The sequence below is a fragment of the Aquila chrysaetos genome, chromosome 1 (genome assembly GCF_900496995.4).
Source record: "Aquila chrysaetos chrysaetos chromosome 1, bAquChr1.4, whole genome shotgun sequence".
Taxonomy (NCBI): domain Eukaryota; kingdom Metazoa; phylum Chordata; class Aves; order Accipitriformes; family Accipitridae; genus Aquila; species Aquila chrysaetos.
The window spans coordinates 12,298,615-12,322,457 of record NC_044004.1 but is presented as its reverse complement, the minus strand read 5'-3'; the positions used below and the strand labels follow the sequence as shown (position 1 = coordinate 12,322,457).

Genomic DNA, 23,843 nt, shown 5'->3' with positions numbered 1-23,843 from the left:
GATACATAATATTTTTGAAGGACAGCATTAGCAAATATCACAGTGTGTTTGCATTTCATTATAGCTAGCATTTTTCTTATGACTTCAGTTTCTAGAATGATGGTCTCTGCAAGCTGCTCTTGGGTCCTCATTATGAAACTTAGACGTGCCTACACTCAAGACTCATTAACAGTGAAAAACACTCCCAAATTTATAAACCTCATTCCTTTATTTTTTTGAAGCCAATATTTTGGTATTTTTGGAAGCGTAAGATTTATTGGGCCAGAAAAAGCAAGCAAGACAATAGTGCTTGTAGTCCTGAGATTGCCATTCTGTACAAGGGCAGTTTAAACCTTTTCTGGAGTATATGCCATACTGATTTGTTGTCTTAGTTGTATAAATTTTTTAAAATATTAACAGGAAAGAATGAAGATAATGATAATTATGGAAAGTGTTATTTGGACTAGAAGACTGTATCCAAAGATATTAAGCTTTCTATATGGAATTACTACCTTACTGCTTCTAGTGATACAGCATGGAAAGACTTGTACACACTGCAAGCTAAGCACAGGTGTCAGGACCAGCCTTGTGCATGTGTTAAAATGCGAGGGCGTGCCTGGACACAAGTTTCATCAGGAATTGTGGCGCTCACATTGCAGCTTTGCTTGTGGAGTTTACTTTAGCACAGGACTGGGTCCTTCTTTCTGTGATCTGGTCGGGAACCAACAGGAATGAGCACTATATAGCTTGCTCAGCATGCAGATAGTTTGAATTCATTTATTTCCAAGAAAAACTAGATATTTTGAGGCTGAGTTGCAGATGGTAGCGTGGCAAGGAAAGTACAAATCTCCATGCTGGGCATAAACACTTCTTCACGCCGCCTCGCGATGCAAGCAAAGGGACAGGGCAGCACACGACAGTCACATTCAATTTTAGGTTGGTGCCGTGCCTTCTGCAGAAAACCTGCCAAATGAGTGTGTTACAGGAACCTTTGAATGCTATATCTAGGCCGCCAGCAGCATACTTGGAGTGTATACGGTAATAAATTAAACAGATACCGTCTGAAGAGTTTACCAAGAGACATAGGAATAAGAGATGGCATTTGTGAAGGTGTCATTTATAGAGGCTTTCCAATAAAAATGACACAGTTTCCTACTCTTGGGTAAAGTATGTAATTTAAAAAATAAAAGATCATAGCAAGGTTATGGGCTATTATCTTGCTCTGACTGACCTAGTCACACAGTTAATAGAAGTACCTTTGGCTTAATATATGCTTCAGTGTGGGGTTTCAGTGGTGGACCATGGACCCTGAAGTACGTGCAACTCTCTCTCATTCAACAATGTACTTCAGTATGTGCCCCGTTTTAGGTGTATGAAAGCTATGCAGAAATTAGTGCTACTGTGTATGTGCTTCAAGTACAAGTGCACATGCTTAAGTAACCTGTCAAATTAGAGCATCAACAAATGTTGTATTTATAGTTTTTCCCCCAAGACCAATTGCACTAAAAGCTCAGTCCAGCTGTCATATCTGTGTAATTCATTAGAAATTTTGAATTTTTAACTTCAGCTTTAGTTTAAAAGAGTGACTACATAAAAATTGTACTGCTTTGTCCAATATATTTCTTCCTCTGTATTCACATTATTGTAATTCTGTTTGCATAACTCGTTGCCATTTATCTCTATAAGCAATTTACAGTCACAGTATCACAGTGATCAGTATTCTATGGTGTCATCTACATCATCTGCTTAATATTCTAAATACATTTTTGAATTCAGGGTTTTTATTTTTTTTTAATTGTTTTTGAAGTGTAAGCCAAATACAGCCCAGCTGGGCTTTGAAAATCTGTTTTGTTTGTAGGCTATCAGTTGATAAAGGCACCTTTTTGAATGCAAACTGGACCCATTTGACCTGGAAGGACAATAAAAATGCATCCTCACATTGGCATTTTTAGAACCACCCTGTAACACGCTGGCCAACTGCAAAAGGTGAAGAAGTTGAAAATTCTCAGAAGAGTGAAATTCTCATTAAATTATGTGGGGAGAATTTCTTTGTTGCTGAAAGCCTGATATGAAGTTCGCACAAGGAGACAGCTCAAGCTATTACTATGTTTGAGTCAAGGTATTATTTGGAGCTGAGAAGGAAATGCAAATAATTGATCGGCATATTTTTCTGCATTAAAGTGAATTGCCTTTTTATCCAAAATGTTGCAGCAGGAGAAGAATGGTGAAGCAATGGAGAGATGTTATAAACTAGTTCTTTATCCGGGTCATTCTTCTGATATAACTATAGCAGTGATTTTTACATTTAGTATTTATAAAGGCATCCTCACTAAATAAAGTGATGTATTTATATGGACATGTTAAAATGAGTCATTACTAGTATTAATTCTTTTTTGGTTAGACTGGATATTTTCTCATGTGGCCTCATGAACCTTGCACAAGGACGAAAATCTAAGGCAGTCGTTTTGAGAAGAGATGAGGAGCGTGATCAATTTGGTGTGATTTGCAAGAGAAGTTATAGAATTTAACATCCACAGATTTGGTCAGGGAAGATTAATAGGATCTTGCAGTCCTTATCTCTTAGATGCTTTTGAGTTTCTTGTCCACAGAATTTTGATAGGTAAGGTATGTACAAAATGTGACATTTACACAAGAAAAATAAGGCTGTGTTGTCTGTTATAGAGAAAACAGTCTTCTGAATATATGTTGTTGGTTTTGTCTCTTAGATAATTCTTGTAAGTTCTTCCCATAATGACCGTGACCAAAGCCTTTTCATAAGCATGGATGAAGGAGCCACCTTCCAGAAACAACCCATTACTTTCTTTGTGGAAACTCTCCTTTTTCACCCAAAAGAAGAAGATAAAGTACTTGCATACACCAAGGAAGGCAAGGTAAGGCTTGAAGATACTGCATTTGTTTGAAATTTAGGAATTACTTTGTTAAGGAGATATAAAACAGTTCTGATATGCTGATTAGTGTTGGGTTTTATGAAATACCAGTTGCCCAGAAGCAAATCATAATCTGGTTTTGAGGTTTATTTAAAAGTTTATTGTCTTCATGTCCAAATCTTTGTTTTTATCGTAATTTCAATCCTGGCATTTTCAGCTGGTATGGATATTGGTAATATTTATCCTCCTGCATGATATAGTTAAATAGTACCTCTGAAATGTGCTCCTCCCTAGAAAGTGACCATAAGCAATTGCTCTGTAATTTATAGTGTAGTAGAAAGTTAATGAAGCTGAAACAGTGCCTCCAAAGGCCGTTCATGGGATGTAAAATAAAGTAATATAACATAAACTGCATAGTGGTACAGCAGAAAAGGATTTGGGGAATCAGTGAATCTGTAGAAATGCAGAATAATTCTCTCTCTTATGATGTATTTATACCACTTTCAGATTCAGGAGTTGTATCATGTTTGTAAATTTTGACCATCTTTCAGTTTTCTTCTGGTTAAATTATAAAGTCATTTTTCTGGATGGGTTAGGCTAAGCACTGATGAGTGCGCACACAGTGTGTAAGTGTGTGGTTCATCTCTTTTTCACAGTGCCGAAACTACATCTGTAAAGTCACTGTGATTCTGGTCCTGGTAGTCATCTTGACTCACTTCCATCATTACTCCTCTTTTAAACTGAAATTAGTAAACTCTAGTCCATTTTAATCCTTGTCAGACTTCACAGAAGGTGTTTATTTAGGTGGTGAGATTAGTCAGAGAAAGTTGCTCATGCTGCAGCCAAATACTGCACTAATTTCAGTGTTGTTCTATCAAGTCATCCTTTGGGGTATTTTCTGGGATGTATGTTAATAGCTGGTCCCAAAACAATTCATGTTTATAGGCATGTGCAAATAAGGATAGAACTAGAATAAAAAACATATCAAACCAAACTCAGTCACAAATTACATTAAATATTTTACTTAGCAGCTTCAATTTGAAATCCTAACACAATTACAAATATGTTGAATGCATGCATGTAAACAAAATACTTCAAGGAAGCCTGAAGTTATGACAAGCCTATGTTATGAAAACCTCTTTTTTCAGTTTGACTTTTGTTTCTGACAATAGATAGAATTCCTCAGTTCTATATAGTTACAGAATGGCAGAATCTTTAAGTGCAAGAGTCCAAAGAAGTGTATTGAAGGAGTTAACCAGCTCACAACAAGTGGGTAGAAATATTTGCCAGGAGAGAGAAAGAGGCAGAAGCATAAAGTGAAGCATTTGCTTTGTGTTTTGATGAATAATGCATGATAGGGAGATTTTCAGGCATTTTATACTTGGATAATCTTCCAAAAGGAGCGATGCTATTATTTGCCACACTTAAAATGTGACTGGACAAAAAAATGTACAAAATATTCAGGACAAAATAGTTCTGCAGGAGTAGCAGGAAGGGTTAGGTAATCTGATGGACTTTTCTCAGGCTTTCAATATGACACTAAAAGGAGTCAACCATAAAGATTTACTGGACAAGTCCTACATCTTTACCTAAAAAGTGCAGGTATGAAGGATGCCTTTAACTATAACTGGGTCACTAACCTGCTTACATTTTGTATAAGGTCTGATATGTTGGGCCTAGAAGGGAGAGGAAGATGAAGTGATGTTGGCAAAGGAGGAGTTGAAAATCAGAATTGCAACCTGACATAAGAAAAGGTCACTGTACAAAAATCAACGGTCTTGAGAGATAGCGTTGATCTGAATTTGGCCTAGGGAGATGGTATACTCTAGACTTTTGAGTTAAGTAACTTTACCTTCACTGAAAGAAAGTAGTATCAGGATGTAACACAATCTAAAACTCAGGAGAAGCTGTTACCTCCTGTAACTCAAATGATTTCTTACAAAGGCACTTTTGAGAATACAAGGAATACAGGATCACTTCCTTCATAAATAGCAATCAGCAAGGCTTCTCTGTCTACTGGAGCATCACGGCCTTTCTCACAACTTCTGATGTGATTTAGGGCTTATTTTATATTGCAAAATATGCGTTGTTCTTTCATTCAGAACCCTAGATTTTGTTTAAATAAAGCTCTAGCCTCTAGCTGACACTATAAATGAATGCAAATCTAGTCAATGTGGTTGGATTAATCTATTTACTGCCTCAAATCTATACTCTCTTTTTCTGGCTACCTCAGTTATAAGGAATAACAATCAGCTATTCACTGAGGCTGTATAAATGCTTCTAGATTTTTTTAAAACTCGACAGGGATGCAGTAGATTTTATTTGTTCATTTGGAAGCTGAAAGGATGAAAAAATGGCAAAGCTGAGAAAAGCATTTTCAATTTTATTTAAAAGTGATTCCACATCTTTATTACATGGGTGGTAATAAGCAGAATTATAAGATCTATTAGGTGTGTTTGCTGAAGCCAGAGATTTTACTTGTCCACTAATATAACTGTTTTCACCTCATATCTAATCTCATGTAGTAGTTTTATCATATGTACTTGTTAAAAACCAAACACATATGGGTCATTTTTTTAATTAAAGGAAGTTAAATGTGTGCATAAGTTAGTTACACATTATTTTTTATTTATTTCAAATACTGCATCAATCAAAAATTCCTCTTAGTTTGAATATGCCTTATTCGTCCTACTTCACTCTCCCTTACAGTAAGACTGCAAGGGCTTCCCCCTACACTAAGCCAAACTGTTCATCCATAAGCTCCCAGACTTCAGTCTTAAATGTGCATGAGGGGAGGTAGTTTGGGTTTGGTGGTGGGGGTTTGGGTTTGGTTTGGTCTTTTTTGGCACCTGCTGCACAGGCATCACTGTTCTAATGACGAGAATCTTTTCTCATTTTCTTCTGAAATTCATCCATGACAAAATTACATCCCTTTGTTCATGTGCCAGTGTTGCCCCTTTTCCTAAATAGCTCTTCTCCCTCTTGCCAGGAACCTCTGAATTCTTGGCTTTCTTTGCAACTTGGACACCAGGGCTAGGGCAACACATTAAATGATCATCTCTTCCAGATTTATAGCAGTCTGCTGAGGCAGGTAACTAACTGAGCAGTGTCCACCCTTTTAGAAAGATGGTCAAACCAATGGTTATCTTTTCTGTAATGACTGCGGTGACAAATGTTTGAAGAAATAAGAAGCTTAGGTTCTCCATCCTGCACAGTCTAGCCCATTCAAAGCCACATGCCTCCCTCCCAAGAGGTTGCTCTAAGCTATATGCTATAAAATACACTGGTTGCAGCAAACCCTAACCCACATAATAAAACTAAGATGAGAAAGTTAGCAGGCAAATCAGGAGCCTGGCTCTGCAGCCCTGTCATTAAGGCATTTAGCTCTCAGAGCGAAGACTTTTTGATCCCTGATTATTTCTGTCTAGGCACTGACTGGGTGAATGCTAAAGTAAGCAGTTTGAGCCCCAATTGTAGTTCCTTACCCAAACTGTGATCTGCCTACCTTAATTGAGTATGCAGTGGAACAAAGCCCAGTCATTGTGAAGTGCAGAGTAACTGGGAAATACTGTTTTATCTCTAATTCAAATTTTATTAAATTTACCCATAGAGTTTATGCTTAGATAAGTTACCTCAGCCTTTGTCTTTACATATTAATATTGCTGGTTTTCTGTAGTAAAACATAATACATAATTGTGGGGGTTTTTTTTCATTTGTCATTGAAGCTGTCATTTTAAAACAAAAACATTCCTTAATAGACCTCATGAGACACTTTCCCCCAGAACAATGAGCAACTGAACTGGTGACTTATTCCCACAACAGAGAAGAACAGTTTTACTTGCCTTTTTTTCCCTATTTGAGATATTAAGAGAAAACCCATCATATGTAAATTGGATCAAATAAGAAATGCATGCAGACAGCAGGGGTCTTTAAATCTGCCTTTTTAGAAGTCTGATAGATATTTCCTTTTTTAACTGGAGGAAACACATTACGAAGGCAAATGCTGAAGGAGGGAGATTTTTGAGTAGTATTTTATATCCCACTTTATTCTGGGGGAAAACAGCTTTCATCTGCACTCTTGATATCCATCTATATCATTAGCATTTGGTTTTTTTACCAGGGGTGAACTGTTCAGAGGGAAGGTGGAGCTGGAGTCCTCCTCCTCCAGGCCATCTTCTGCCTCTCTGCTGAGTGACCATTTCTCACGGGTTACAAACTGCTATCCATGAAGGAAGCCCTTAAGTGCATCTTTCCTCATCAAATCTCTTAAGCATTTCTCTAATACCTTTTGGTCCTATTTTAGCAGAGTTTTAAATCCATTGACTTCCTGGCTTAAGTATTTTTGATGGAATTAAGGCCTGAAGCATAAAGGGAACATTTGTGCTTTTTTAGCCAATGAATGGGAAGAAGAAGAAAAAGGTCCTTTTACCATTCCTCTTGTTTAACCATGCTGAGGTAAAAAAGAATTTGACCCAAAATGAACTGTGAATTGTTTTCATGGTAAACAAAAAGACATTGTCACTGAGTTTTGTTCATTATCGATTATATTTTAAAAGATTTTTTCTATGAAAGTTTATTACTCTGAAAAACATTGTAAAGAGTTCCTGGTAATGATTTTTTATTTTTTATTGGTGTGCAATCTGTCATTTTAATAGTGACATAGGACCTGTCTTTGAAGATGTACAACATTAACAGTTTCCTATCATCTAATTTTTTTTTCCTCCTTTTTTTTTTTTTTTTTTTTTTTTTTTTTTTTGGAGGTTTATGTATCCATTGACTTGGGGAAAAAATGGATCCTTCTGCAGGAACGAGTTTCAAAAGATCATATTTTTTGGTAAGAAGTCCGTTATTTTCCAAATAAAAAATGAACAGAAAAAGTATTTCATTCTAATCAAGAAATATGTTTCCAGGGGTACTGATGGGGACAGTACGAGCCTTGGTGTCTTTTGCAGACTGAGTATGTCACTGTTGCTGCGTCCACTATTGCAAATTCATACTTACACCAGTGATCATACTGTGTCAGCACATATAAAGGTTATAGGTCTGGATCTATGGAGCCCAAGATTTAAAGAGAGCTGTAATGTCCAATGAAATTGCTCTTTGTTCTACTGGTGAAATTGATCTTTAGAACGGAGAGCAGTCTTTTTGCAATGAAAAATCTATAACATTTTTTTAGGAGAGGTTGAATCAGACCTATTAACTGGAGTCATATATAAACTTACACTATTAAGGAAACTGGTGAAAAAATATGACTTTATCGAGTACACATTTATCAAATGATTTCATTTTCAGCTCAAATATTTTGCAGTCTCTCAAAATGTTTAAGAAGTGATTTAACCAGGTTGACAAAATGTTTGAAGAATAAGTCAATGCCTGTTTTATATACAAACAAAATTAATTTGAGAAGTGTATAACTTCTTTTACACCAAAATTAACCTTTTGATAGTGTTTTAATTAATCTCATATTTAAAAATCATAAGTTTGCACACTCAACATTTACCTGATTTCTATTGAAAAAGCCAGAGTATTTCCCCTTTCACATTTTACTTCAGTGTGTATGTACGTACTGTGCATAACTGAATCATTACCAATAAGTGGTATTTTTTATTACAGGATTAGTCATAATGTGCTAGACACTTCCATTCCCTAAATGGCTTCTGATTTCAATTCTAGATGGACTCTGATCCATGTCAGTTGCATAAAGTGTAATTATCTATATGGCTATGAAGCCATATCTGGCTTTCAGCAATGTTTTGCGGTTTGCTAGTGGTGTTGCCAGTATTGAAATGGGTATACCTGATGTTGGTTGCAAGATTTGCGATGTGTTTGGCATTCATGCTGTGATCCTCCTCGTTCTTCAGGCAGTTGCTTTCCTCCTGAGCTGAAATGGCCATACTCGGGTGGGGGGGGGGGGGAAGAAACAAACCCCCAACCTGCTTAAACTGCTGGTGTAGAGGTTACAAAGCACGCAGAGCTGTTACAGTACCTACAGATACATTGGCCACTGGCCCAAAACATGACGTGGCGAGTCTAACGGTGTAGTGGCGCGTGTGCTGCTGCTGAAGCTGAGCGGGGGGGAGGCTGTGACGCAGGGCAGGGACTCGTGGACAGGTTAAACCCTGTGTGAAAGAGCTGGGAGCACAAGGCCTAACCTGCCCTGCTGCCCTGTCGGTGTAATTATCCCTGGACATATCAAGGCAGCTTTTTCACACTTCCAAGGGCCTCTTCTTCAATCTGCAACCTACTTACTGTCCATACTTTTAGAAAACCAGCCTGTGGTTGGTTTGTAGTAACACCCATCTGATTTACTCCAGTTCGTCTCAAGCTTTTCTGCTGAAATACTTGAGTCGGCCTGACTCTGCTTATTTGCCTCTGCAAAATATAGCCCTATTGAAGAAATTATTTCTTCACAGCAGCTGGAGTTTCATAGGCAATACACTTTACAGGTCTCTTAACTACCATGTGAAAGGGTATAATCATTTAGAAGTAACACAGTGGGTCAGAAATGTCATGTCTGCCTTATAACCAATTTTTCCTTAGCAAGATTGTATAGGGTGTAAATCAGGAGGGCATGTGATTCTCTGTCTTTAATAAAAAAAAAATTTCAAATATATTAGGACTGAAAACCATCGAAGTCACTAACAGGTAAGAAAGGACAGTGGAAGCCTCCCTCCTGCAGACTTGTTTAATGGCGTTTTTCTTATCTGAGTCTAGGTATATTTAGCACACTTAAATTGTGAAAAAACATAGCATACCACTGAAGTATGTGTCAGTTTTGCTCTGACTTAAGCAATCTGTCAATGGTCTTTGTATGTAAGAATTAAAGCCAGCAAGTGCATGTTTAATATTAAGTCTGTATTTTGCTGTGTTTCAGAATCTTTATGTTTCCTTATATCATTCAGGCACAGTCAGGGATGTGTCCTGGACCTTCGATAGGAATAACTCCCGTGTAGTACTTCAAAGTCATGGTTGTTCATAAACATCACATTCCTCTCAGACAAGAATAATAAATTCTAAGAGTCTGTACATTTATAACCATTAGAAATATTTTCTAGGTTTTTGTTTTCCCCTTTTCTGTATATAGACCATTCTGATTTCTTTCGAGAACTGTATCAGCCAGCAACAGTAAGGATTTGGGAGCAGACATTTAGTGCCTCATAAGTACCAAATGATCCTTCCCTTAAACTTCCTTAGTAATAAAGATATATAAATATATTTTACTTCTAATATCATATGGGACATTGCAATATATAAAGAATCTGCTGCAAGTGGAGGGTTGGACATGACGGCTGTCCAGTGGGAGTTTGTCTGTCATTATGTGAAACTTTCCACTACTTCATGGCCTTCATCACCTGAGTTATCCAAATGCTAGATAGAAAGAAGTATTTGTGTATTTTTCAACAGATGTAAGAATATGGGCTTTGTCATACCTTGACTATTAGGACACTAAGTCCAGTATTGTTTTCTTGGCAATATAGAACATCTCATGTGTTAAAGATAGGTGAACTGAATTCAAACTAATTGTACATCTCACTATAAATGAGGGCATGTGTCTTGCTGATACTGGCTAGTTGTGCCAAGAACATTTCACTGGGCAGATCTTTAGAAGATGTTTCTTCTTTGATTTCAGTCAAGTTTTGCAACTGAGGTTGATAATATAGCCTAAGATTTTTATTTCAGCCTGGTAACTACAAATATTATCAGTCATAATATTTTCCTGTGCTTTGTAAAAACAATTTTTTCCTGTGCCTCCAGCAGCAGTCAGATCTTCATGCATTTACTGAAGAAGCATTTTTTTTTTTACTTAATGAAAATCTAAATGCAATTAATTTAGTGGGATGTCTTATGTATTTATATTAAGGGAAGGTCAGTAGGGACCGCATATTTTAAACCATTTATGTTCAGATCTTATACTGTAAGTTTATAAGCAATATATTAAAATAATCTTCTAGGCTTTATTTGCTTTTCAAGTGTTCTGGACCACCCCTTAAGTATCTTTGCAGATTTAATGTATGGAATTTGGTCTTTCATGACAGTGGAACTAATGGAAAGATTATTGGTATCAGTAGAAAGTGTATACTACCATCTCTGTTTTAGGAGCACAGAATATTTTCTTCCCCTCTGTGATATAGTGTGGCATTTTCTTACCCCCTCCCAGCCGTTTTCCCAATTTGTTTCATTTATTCTTTTGGAAAGGAAAGTTGACTAATCCTTCATAGCAGTTTGTCTTCTGTTAGCATCTTAGGAAGCAAAACAGGCTTCCTAGAGAGGTGGTTGATGCCCCCACCCTGTCAGTGTTTAAGAGGCATTTGGACAATGCATTTCATAACATGCGTTAACTTTTGGTCAGCCCTGAAGTGATCAGGCAGTTGGACAAGATGATCGTGGTAGGTCCCTTCCAACTGAAACTATTCTATTCTAAAAACAAAAGAGCTGTAAGGCTGCAGGTATATGTAAAGATGGTTGCAAAACAGGTGAATGCTAGAAATGTATTTATTTTTCTTCGATTGTTTTCTCATTTAAGTGGAAATAAAAAAATCAAAATATAGGAAAAAAACTGTTCAGAAAATACGGAAATACTGAAAATAAATGCTCTGACATTGTTAAAAAGCTTTTTTTAATTTTCAAAGCAAAATAATGAAATGCAGATTTGAAAATAATAAAATGAAATACTAAGTCACACTGTAATTCAAAACAAAAAAAATTCATTTTGTATCAACATTTAGAAAATAAATCTTTTATTTCCATATAAATACCAGCTAGGAAGATTCAAATCCCCCCCATTTTTTAATGTGAAAAGTTATAATTTTGGGCAAATTCTTGTGCTTTAAAATTAAGAAACTTTGATTACCATGACCAGTTTTACTGCTGCATATAAACTGCAACTGGCCATGCAGTATTGCCCCAATGTGATGATTTCTGTTTAAGGGATGTTACAGTACCCATCTTTTATAAGTACTTTTTCCAGTTCTTGATGTATTGATAAGAAAGAATGCAAAGAGATATGACCTATCCCAGCCAAACATTAAACACCCACACATCACATGGTATGTAATTGGTTTTATATATATAAAGCCCATTAAAAAAAAAAAAAAAAAAAGTATATTATGTGGTAATCCTTGAGAACAAGAAAGAGTAGTGCAGTTTGGAATTCCTCTGGCTCTGCTGCTATTCTTCTCAGTCCCCAAGGGTTATGCACCAGTTAAGTTCCTTTTGATTTCTCAAAATAGAGCTTAGTAATACATAAGCGAAGAATAGATTGTAAATCAGCTGTCTATACCAGCACAAATATACCCCAGGACAGTAACTCATGAATCAGTAATTACCAGAGAATTAAGCCTGGCACATTTCCTTTATGATTCTGTCTAGAGCCTTAGAAAAGTTTTATCCTTGACTCACTTGGATATGTGGTCCTATGCTATGGGTATCTGTTACTCTTATTTTTAGCTATAGGTTCTCCATTTTCATGAGAGGTGAGAACATAAAAATAAAAAATGATGAGTTTATTTGGGCAGAGTAGTTGTTCTCAGGGGACCAAACTTTTATTCTCATCATGAAATCCCATATGAGTAATCAATCACAGCCATACCCATTAATGTCAAGTGTAGCGGGTTCCTAGCTATTCAAGTGTCTGGTGAAAGAGGGGATTTCAGTGATGTTATGCCCTGAAGGAGAGAGAAATGCAGAGAGGATTTCATTGAGCCTTTAACACTGAAGTTCGTGTGAAAGGCTCTTGTGTGGGAAGCCAAGAATCTGTGTGGGCAGTCATTCTTATGTTTGACTTTTAATCACTTGGGATGGTATTTGTTTCTATTTCTATCAGTGTGGTGATGTGTATCACTGTATTGGGTTTATGTGGCGAGGTTTGGTAGCAGGAGCATTCAGGGCTTCTGTGAGAAGAGACCGGGAGCTGTCCCTGTGTCGGACAGAGCCAGTTCCAGCTGGCTCCAAGGCAGACCCACCGCTGGCTAAAGCTGAGCCCATGAGTGACGCTGGTGGTGCCTCTGTGACAGCATATTTAAGAAAGGGTAAAAAAGCTGCGCAACAGCATCTGTGAGAGAGGAGTGAGAAAAAACATGAGAGAAACAGCCCTGCAGACCCCCAGGTCAGTGCAGAAGGAGGGGGAGGAGATGCTCCAGGCGCCGGAGCAGAGATTCCCCTGCAGCCCGTGGGGAAGACCATGGTGAGGCAGGCTGTCCCCCTGCAGCCCACGGAGGTCCACGGTGGAGCAGATGATATCCACCTGCAGCCCGTGGAGGACCCCACGCCGGAGCAGGTGGGTGCCTGAAGGAGGCTGTGACCCCGTGGGAAGCCCGCGCTGGAGCAGGCTCCTGGCAGGACCTGTGGCCCTGTGGAGAGAGGAGCCCACGCTGGAGCAGGTTTTCTGGCAGGACTTGTGACCCCGTGGGGGACCCACGCTGGAGCAGTCTGTGCCTGAAGGACTGCAGCCCGTGGAAGGGACCCACGCTGGAGCAGTTCGTGAAGAACTGCAGCCTGTGGGAAGGACTCACAGTGGAGAAGTTCATGGAGGACTGTCTCCCGTGGGAAGGTCCCCACGCTGGAGCAGGGGAAGAGTGAGGAGGAGGAGCGGCAGAGACAATGTGTGATGAACTGACCCCAACCCCCATTCCCAATCCCCCTGTCCCTCTGCTGGCAGGGAGGAGGTAGAGAAATCAGGAGTGAAGCTGAGCCTGGGAAGAAGGGAGGGGTGGGGAGAAGGTGTCTTTTTAGCTTGGTTTTTGTTTCTCACTACCCTACTCTGTTATTAATTGGTGATAAATTAAATGAATCTTCCCCAAGTCAAGTCTGTTTCACCTGTGATGGTAACTGGTGAGCAATCTCCCTGTCTATATCTCAATCCACAAGCTTTTCATCTTATTTTTTCCCCCTGTACTGTCATGTTAAGAAGGGGGAGTAATAGAGCGGCTTGCTGGGCACCTGGTGGCCAGCCAAGGTCAACCCACAGCAATGACAAACCACTCCAGCTCCGCTGTTTGGATAAAGGTGACAGGAAAAATAGCTTTGTTAAAAAGCATTTAAGCATAGGGAGTAAATAAGTAGCAGCAGACACTGGCTGTGTAGAGCATTGACTGAATCACTGAAGGTGCATCTTTCAAAGCAGATGCAAAGGCGTCAAGGCCTGAAACACAAATCAGTCATAATCAAATGTATTTTTAGCTTGTATGATTCAAATCATAGTTTTGTCTCCCTGAGTAACCAGGTTGCCAAGAGTCAATACCATTTGAAGCTACTCAGTGAAAACATTTGCATGCTTTTGACTTGCTTTCTTAGCAGTGCCCTTAGCCAGTTGCTAGAAATCAGTCACTATAAACTGGGAACTTGTTACCTTTTGGATAAACTTCATATTCAGAGATTATGAGAGGGGCTGATTGAGGAGACCGGCACATTTTCAGATGGGCTTTGATTGGAAGCTCCTGCACATCAGCGAGCAGGTTTGTTTTCATTTGGTTTTGTTTTCAGATGTCCTTTTTGAAGATGTCTCTTCATTAATATCCACCCAAGGGAGCTGCATCAAATATTTAACAATGAAAGGATCCATTGGAGATAGAGAAGATATATGTCCATAGCAGACTCCACTTGATTAGTGTTTGCAGTCAACGGCTCCCCTACAAAATGAGCCTGGACTACTGGAAACAAAGAAGTGTTTCCTGCTTGAAGTAAAATACGAATCATAGTTATCATAGAAGGGATTGATGCTTATGATTCACATTTTGAGATACATAGTGTTACATGTCAGTGGTGATTTTTGTTCATGTATATTACAAATACCAAATTTCAGGTGAGTATTGAAGTTTTTCTAATACTGCATTCAACTAGAGTGAGAAAATACTGGGGCAGTTTGTGAACAAGAGCGGTAGCTGAATAAAAGAGAAATTATTATTAAAATAATGCCAAAGGTCTCATAATTGGAATTCTTAACAGAAAATTCTAAATTCTTAGAATTGTAGTGTGGTTATTTAAAAGTATAAAATACCTACTGGTTGTATCATGGAGTATACATTTATACACAGACCAAGGCCAATGCAGAGGGCTTTTTAGTCCCCTCCATTGCACCATTTTCATGCTGATGTAATGCTGTTAAGGTGAGTAGAATTACCTGGCAGAGCACTAATGCAGAGACGTGAAGAATTAGGTCATACAACAGATAATCTTTCGGGAGAATGTCCCTAAAGTCTAAAAAAAACCATATCCAGAAAAAAAGGGCTCTAGTGTCCCTCAGGAGACCACATTCAGGCCTGAATGGAAACAAAGGTGCCCTGATTTCCCTCTGCTTCTCATCGTGTTTTATTAGATGCAGCTTTATGACCTGAATGACGTTAGACCTGCAGAAAGGCTGCAGCGGGGCTGAGGCAATTGCACCTCTGCACCATCAAAAGGGGCTATCGTGCCACTTTTCTTCCACAGGATTGGTGCTCAACTTCTGGCATGATCCAGTGCTTTAAGAAACAGAAAACTAACCCCTCCAAAAAGTTCTAAAATGACAGTCTGCAGGACTAGTTTTCCCAAGAGGCTCAACATGGTGTCAGACAAACACAAGGGAGGTAATGGGAACTTGTGTTCACAGGAAAGGGAAGAAGCGTATTGAGGCTGCCTATATTTACACCACCCTACAATCAAGTTGGGCTATTTTAATTCTGAAGTGGTGTAACCACACTGTTACATGATCTTACGTGCTGGCGTGTTGCACTTGCCTTATCCAGCATGGTATACTTGGTCAGAAGATATTTCTTTTCCTAGAGAAAGAATTGTCTCATCTAAAAACTAAAGTTAGTCTGAATTTCACTGGAGATTTTAACGGTTGAATGTAAAACACTAAAACAACCCAAACCAGAAAACCCTAAATTCAGTTGAGAGCCCTCCTTTACCCAAGTAAAACAAATAAATAAAGAAATGGTTCCAGATTGCTGAGATATGAACATTTTCATCGCAAACTACTGTGAGAAGAAAAGTGGGGGAATTCTAACCAAACCAAACCAAAAACCCTGCTGAAACTGAGAAAAATAGATAGTTCCTGAGAAACTGCTTGTTCTATTTGGGGAAAAAGAATTAAAAATTGATGCTGAAATGTCAACTAAAAAGGAAGAAGCTGTTGAGATTATCCGGGTCCATTGCCTCTGTGTTTTATAAGACAGAACAGGTCCTACCCTAAAGCCAGCTGTGGAACAGTAAACTTGTGCTTGTGCATGGATGTGTGGACACAATCCTCACACTGGTACAATGCATTTATGTTGTGGTAGTAGTAAGTTTGTAAATGAAAATGAAAAAAAAAAAAAAAAAAAAAAAGTCTTACATTTCTCCCTCAATATGAAAAAACATATAACTGAACCTTCTTTTAAACTGGATCATTTGCTGTATGTGTTCCTGTATGTGCATTGTTTGCCCACCACTTTAAGAAAGATTTATTGCGTGGGCAGAGGGATCTAGACTGTGTTTAGCCTGCATAGTGTCATACGACTTTTCCTTTGGTTCATGATTTAAGCACAAGTGAAATAACAGTATTGCTTTTAAAAGTACTGTTGCCAGAGAAGTCCACTGAAATGAGGAGATTAGTTTATTCTTCAGGGATATAGCTTCAAGTTCTTTGCATTAGTTATACTCTGTTCTGAAGATTTTCTTAGCAACCGTAATAGATGGGGTCTTTTTTTCAATAAAAGAAGAAAGGACTATTCCTAAGTGTTTGTAAAGCTAGGTAAAGGGACTTCTGAGTTTGGAAACTCTGCTCTGTAGCTGACATTCAAAAGTACACTTTGAGGGTGTAACGTCATCAGCAAATAAACAGTCTCTGCTGTTATAGCCCATCTGTACAATTAAAGTAATGAAAAAGACAAAACATATTTTTGAAATATTCTGCTTACTTAATTTGTGCCTTTCAGAATGGATAAACTCTGCACTTAAAGGGTACATCTGACCTGTTAGACTTGTCTAAAGTTGGAGATCTACAGGTATAGCTTAATGATCATTTCTTTTGGCAGCCTTGTGGCTTATACCTTTGTAGGGTCACCTTTAAATTAGACAATTCCCAGCACTGGGACCTGGCAAGTTCAATGGGATGGCTGAGGCGGTGAAGGAGAGGCAAGACTGGAGACACAGAATGGGGTGACTTAATCTGGTAGAGCAATGAGAAGAAATGCTTGTCAAACTGCTGCATGGAGCTGTCGTCCTAAACCTTCCTGATAGTCAAGGGACACCGTGGGAGGTGATCCAGCTAGTTTAGGAATAGAGGACTTACCTTTTGGAAGTAACTGTTCTCCTGGTTAATAAAGGGTAGTTTTAAAAGGAGGGGTAAGGGAAATGTCTGAACTTCAGGGGGAAAAAGATATTACATTTTCCTGGCTGGGTTAAAAAAACCCTTCCTTGTGATTTATTCACAACTACTCAAATAAAAGTCTAAGGGAGAAAAGTAGCTTGGATTGGAAACTTTCATTTTCTGTGTCCATGCAGTGTTCATTAAAGCAGATCAGTTACAACCTCTTGCACTGAAAGATTACACTGGAAACAAGATTAGAGGCTACTTGTGCCAGCTGCCACTGTTAGGAGGAACATGGTAGACCTGAGATCGTTGTCACTTCTGAGCTGTTGAAAGAAATATGAGAAGGTAAAGATATTGACAAATACCTCAAACTGTGCTTATGAAATCATGTGTGATAAATTATAGATACAAGAGGTTGTTTCAGAAGTACCTAAAAACTATCTTTACATTATTGATGCTGATCAACATGTCAGGCTGAGCCTCAGAAAATTTCAACCCTAAAGTTTCTGTTAGTTTGTACTTCAGCTGCATGAGGTCCAGCACAAAAAGTAAAATATTCAGTAAACATCATTTTCTTCCCTCAAAAACCTGACTGCAGAGTTGATAGCAGAGTTGATTTGGTGTTGTGAATATCTAGAAAAATAGATACAGTGCACACAGCAAAAATGTTCACAGATCCCTTCCCTCTGCTCATATATATTCTTATCAGACCTCAGTGAATATAACATCTTCTCTGACTTAAATGTGCTGCCTCCAAAATGCTAGAATAGTTTGTGTTTGAGAGACCAATTTCTTAGTAAATGCAAGATTTTTCCATGCATTTACTAAAAAATCCCCCCTAGAAGTTTCCTTCACATCTCATGGCTTGGCAGGGGCTCATCCTTCCCCCTCCCCTTCCTTCTTTGGACTGATCATTTATCTTGTTAGGGAAAAACAGCATATGTGATTATTTCTGGTTGTTATGCAGCAGTGGAAATCATCCAGTCTCTTCCCCCTGGCCTGCGTTCCCAAGGAGCCACCAATTACCGAGTCTGAGTTTTAACCGCTCCTCATAAATCAATGCTATTAAAATCATTAAACAATGATGTAATTTCAATCCAAAGTATAGCTTTATTGCATTTGATTATTAATAATTGTATCAAAATGATAATTTTCTCTTAAGTATTTTAATGGACTTTTAAAATATCTGCAACCAGCTGCACTTTATCACTCAGTATATCTCCTTTGCGTGTCTTCAATTCACATCTGCTGACTCGATGGACTCTTACCGTGCTGTCATAGTTTAACCCCAGCCGGCAACTAAGCCCCACACAGCTGCTCGCTCACTCCTCTCCGGTGGGATGGGGGAGAGAATCAGAAGAGTAAAAGTGAGAAAATTCATGGGTTGAGATAAAGACAGTTTAATAGGCAAAGCAAAAGCCGCGCACGCAAGCAAAGCAAAACAAGGAATTCATTCCCCGCTTCCCATGGGCAGGCAGGTGTCCAGCCACCTCCAGGAAAGCAGGGCTCCATCACACCTAACAGTGACTTGGGAAGACAAATGCCATCACTCTGAATGTCCCCCCCTTCCTTCTTCTTTCCCCAGCTTTATCTGCTGATCATGATGTCCTATGGTCTGGAATATCCCTTTGGTCAGTTGGGGTCAGCTGTCCCAGCTGTGTCCCCTCCCAACTCCTTGTGCTCCCCCAGCCTCCTCGCTGGTGGGGAGGTGTGAGAAGCAGAAAAGGCCACGGCGCTGTATAAGCACTTCTCAGCGATCATGAAAACATCTCTGGATTATCAATACTGTTTTCAGCACAAATCCAAAACATAGTCTCATACTAGCTACTATGAAGAAAATTAACTCTGCCCCAGCCAAAACCAGCACACACACCAGTGAAGAGCCTTGTGAAGAGCAATGTAGCTATGCTAGTGGGGCCGGATTCTGCTTCGCTTAGTGACAGCACAACTGTCATCTCAAAACTTTCTCTGCAGAATCTGCCTGACTAATGACAATGGAAGGGCCAGAAAAAACCACAGCTGGGGCTGCCGTTCCCAGGTTGCGATGGAAGCCCTGAGGATAGAAAACTCATCTTTTGTCTGAGCGTATTTGACATGGGAGTTATTAAGAGAAAATCAGTCTGTATTCCCATTACACCTTTTCACAGTTAAACTGCACCTTGATCAATTCTGACTGAATTTCCTTCTCAGGATATTCTTCTCAAAATTATTCTTCACCTTCTTCCTTTGTCAAGGCAGAATCTACTCTTCGCTTGAATATACTAACCAAAGATATATCAATTTGTTTTGGAAGCTGTGTGTCAAGTTTAAGATATTTCTAATAAGAATGGAATCTAAGTCTTTTTTAGCACTAAATCTGCCTTGTAGTCTCAAATGTCAAACGTAATTGTAAAAAGATGCTCTAGCGCTTGCCAGTGCATGTGAATGTGTGCATATCTGTGTATGTGTATGTATATCAATATGTATATCGATTTATGATTATGAAGTTTTGTTTCCAATTTCACATCTATTTCTGTTCTTTTCTCCAATTGATCCTATTTGTATGCACATTTTAGTGAAAGAGATTCTAAAGAAATTTAAGAAAAACATAGTGGCAAGTACAGAAAAAATAGTTTCCTTCTAGATGTTAGTAATAGGACATTATAAATGGGGTTTATTTTAATTTCCCAGCTAGAATGTTAAAGCTGTTTAGTATGAAATCCTCTCTTTTCTTCCATCCACATAATTACTATTCTATAGCTGGCTCTGCATAACTTGATTATATTATGTTCTCAGGGCCGTTGCTGGAGTTGACAGAGACCCTGATTTAGTTCATATGGAAATCCAGGACCCCAGTGGAGGTATGCAAATGAAAATGTTATCAATTGATACCCTAGTGTACAGTCATTTCTCTTTGTTTTAGAGTGTACTTTTTGGATTGTTTTTAAAACTAGCCAGAAGAGAAATTGTGCAAGTCAGATTCTTCTTCTGTTTATCTGTAGTCAGCAAAGCTGTCCTGTTGTATAAAAATATAGTATAATTTAAAATTTACTTGTTTTCCACTTTAAGATGAATTGACGTCAAGATGCTATGCTCCGTTGAAAATGTCCATTAATAGTGCAATTTATTCTGGCAGTTAAACATTGAACATTTTTTCCTGATTTGCAAATGAAACTGGCAATGCAGTGTTAGTGCTGGGTAAGTGTCTGTTAAAGTGAATCATTGCGTATGTCAGTCCTGCTGCACTAACCACTGTCTCCCGGAATTTCCTCATGTTACAGTATCCAGCATACTTTGAGACTTCAAAAGGAAAATAAATGAAAAAGCAGATTAGCAGTCAGGATGTGCTGTACTAAAGACTCACCATGATTCCAAAAGCTTGTATAGTTTCTTGTTACCAATTGTACTCTTGAAAGATAATTTAATTCCTTGAATCACATCATCTAAGTTCCTGTGCAGTCTTAAAAATGAGCTGTAAAGAATGCATGGTTTTACTTTCCCTGATCCAGTAGCTTTTCTTCCTTTCAGCCCTATAAAGTTACCATGTTAAAATCCGGATGACAAAGTTTCTAAATCTTTTAGCAGTGAGATTTCTGAGATGTGGTGACCCTGTCAGCTGCTCTGTTTAGACACAGTGTGGATTCTTCAGAGGCTGGATGGAAAGAATTTTTTTTATTTAACAGAAACAGCAGAAAAAGAAAAACTCTCATGAAGTATCTCCTGGCTGGGTTCTCAACAAACTGACTTTGTGCACTTGTGGTCAGCACAAGCATCAGCATTGATTCTAGTGGAAACAGCATCTTTGTGCTACCTATCTGATGAAGAACTGTAATGCTTGTCATGTGAATTAAGAATAGCTGCAAGACTTTTCAATGGCCCACTGCTGCGCTTGCTCGAATATCCTTGTGGTGATGATTTGGACATAAGCAGGAGAACTTGGGTTGACTCTAGCTGCCTCTTAAACAGATTCAGATTTTAAAACAAATATTTGTATCTAGTGTACTGTTTTGGCATTTTCTAATTAAAAGTCACAAAGTGTGGAATGCATTTCCTATCACACTGCAAAAGTAACGAAGGACATAGGAGTGCATTATTTGCTCTTTCATACTCTATCTGGAGTGTGGGGGAAATTAGTGATCTGGACACAGGATTGTGTGTGTAACGTTTTTTCTCACTTCTTTTGGGAAAGTCACTCAAGTACTTTGTGCTCAGAAGCTTGTGAAGAAGGGTAAGCTGTACAAGGGCTTGGATCTAGGAGAAGCTCTTTGGGCCACAGCTGGTGTAAGATATGATTATTGGCTCTGCTCTTTCTGATTAGAGCAGATTGCATCAAAGATGCAGTGATACTGTTCTAACAGCCCAGGCAGAGAGAATATTCCTTGCCCATTGCTAACTGGAGAGGAAGAGAGAGGCCATAGCCTCCACTGATATAAATCATTCCAGGCTTTTTCAGCAAGATATTAACTCTGACTATAGAAGTCCTGCCCCAACAGAGCAGTTCCAATAGTGTGTTAATAGTGTATCTTAACTTTCCTACAGAGCTTTGAAAATAGTCTTTAAAATTCTGCATGCTGTCTATTAAACGGAGTCTGATTCTCTTCTCACTCATCACAATTTTATACTAGGGTTGATCTATTGATTTCAGTTATGTTGTGTCAGGCTGCCATTTGTCCAAGTGAATAATTTGGCTCTGTGCATAGGTTAAGTGAGAAAAGTGGCTCCTTCTATTATCCCCACCCATGACTGTCTCATTCATCTAACCCCTAATCTCTCTGGACCAGCAAAATTTGGATAATAACAGGCTGCCTCCCGGGAATGATCTGAACTGTAAGCAGTTAATATATTCTCAGTACATTGGAGATTGAAAAACTCTTGTATGAGGGTTACAACTAACTCACTTGGCAAAGGCAGTGCTTTCCCTACATGAATAACATTTTATACTGCTTGCTTCTTTTTCTGTTGATAGCCCTGTCATATGTTTCTGTCTCTCTTCCCTCAGGTTATCGCTACATCACTTGCCAGATTCAAAATTGCTCTGAAAAGACAATGACAGTCCAGTTTGCTGGTGGCACTGATCGGGATTCCCTGACCGTGCAGGATGACTACATATTTCTTCAGGTACTGCCACTTTCTGGAGAGACAGTGCATTTTCAAATTCAAAAATAAAATTTTGAACAGTGCAGCAACATTGTAACTTAGGAGGATGGAGTTCCAGACTGTGAATGATGATTTATGAATTTTTACATGGAACAAAGTATTCCTTTATCAGTCAAAAAAACCAATGCATCTTTAATTTGTGCAACCAGTTGTCTGTATGTTTGATTTTAATTTATCACTGACCTAGCTTTAACTATATGAAAATTTTCAAGTGGATTGTGTGGTTCAAAGTTACTTTTTATGAATAGTTTTGTGTGTTAGGCAAAATGCAACCCTTTTGTTTTTACACTTACAACCTCTTCTGGGTACTTTCCAGTACCTCCATAGCACAAAAAGGTTCCCTGAGAAGAGCATCCAAGGAAAGCCACTGAGAGAGTAGTGGCTCAGCTTCTTCATATGGATTCTTCTCTGAAGAGGTTTTGCCAGGAAAGAACTTATATGACTGTGTTTAGGAAGTGAAAGGGTTAAATGGCCATAGCTGGGGAGTTTGGAGCAACTTGGAATAGAATCACAGAATCAGTTAGGTTCGAAAAGACCCTTAAGATTATTGAGTCCAACTGTAAACCTAACACTGCCAAGTCCACCACTAACCCATGTCCCTAAATGCCATGTCTACAACTTGTGATGGTCCAAATTACATTGGGGTTATTTCATTCCCAAAGTACAAGATCTGCATGCAGAAACCTGGGGTGGAACACCGTTAGCCTTATGGCATCAGTACAGCTCAGGCACACTTGAAAATTTCGTTTTATGTGCTCAGGACTGGTTGTGATTTGAATCTATCATCAGAGCTACAAAATTCTCAAAGAACAGTTATGTCCTCCCTCTTTTTTAAGATTTTAGTAGGGAAGTTGCTTGTACTTTCCTCAGTGGTTGGCTGTCATTTTTCCCTTACTTTGATATGATTTGCTTGTTGCAAGGCTTGTCTATTTATTGACTTTTGCAGGAAAGCAATATCACGGCAATGGATAGGTCTCCCCACCGCTGCCTCTGGATACATCTGATTGGCTTCTTTGCAGCTTTCACCCCTTGTGGCTGTTTCTTCCAAAAGGATCTGTAAATTAATAGAGACACAAAAGATCTGTCCTCATGTTTGGCACAGAGGATTCAAGGGCGCACATGGCTTAGAACATTTAGCACCACAAAGAAACAGCAAAATGGATTTGGGAAAGAATTTTTGAATTAAAGTAGGCATTTTTCAGCTCAGGTCTAGTACTCATGGGACTCATTTTGCTCAAAGGTATTATTTTCTGTGGCTCCCCCCCCCAGGCACACTCTAAAATCCATTTCACAGTGTGTAGACAGTGAGAAGTGCTTCTCACCGTGTGAACTTCCAGACTGCTCTGCTCAGCAAAACACTGGCTGCTTCCTCTTCAAGCATTTTGTTTTGCCGGACGTTTTGTATAATTGCATCTCGAGCTGTTGTTATTCTGTCTCATGCCAGGCATGGGCAGACACAAAATGGAAGTGCAACCTGGAAATATGCACATAAAGTAATAGACCGTTGCTAATAGCAAAATGATGGCATTGGTAATGTAGTCTCGGTAGTTTTGAGACATGTCAATGCC

General features: G+C 38.8%; 1 protein-coding gene across 6 annotated transcripts in view; it reads left to right on the top strand.

Annotated features, from left to right (window-relative positions):
* Nucleotides 1-23,843, top strand: part of SORCS2 (sortilin related VPS10 domain containing receptor 2) — a 590,289-nt gene that overhangs the window by 456,885 nt on the left and 109,561 nt on the right. For all 6 annotated transcript variants that reach the window (XM_030008352.2, XM_041124365.1, XM_041124361.1 and 3 more), the window contains 4 exons: nucleotides 2,706-2,870; nucleotides 7,628-7,701; nucleotides 19,915-19,979; nucleotides 22,118-22,236. In XM_030008352.2, coding sequence (XP_029864212.2) covers nucleotides 2,706-2,870; nucleotides 7,628-7,701; nucleotides 19,915-19,979; nucleotides 22,118-22,236 — 423 coding nt within the window. The remainder of the gene's footprint in view (nucleotides 1-2,705; nucleotides 2,871-7,627; nucleotides 7,702-19,914; nucleotides 19,980-22,117; nucleotides 22,237-23,843) is intronic.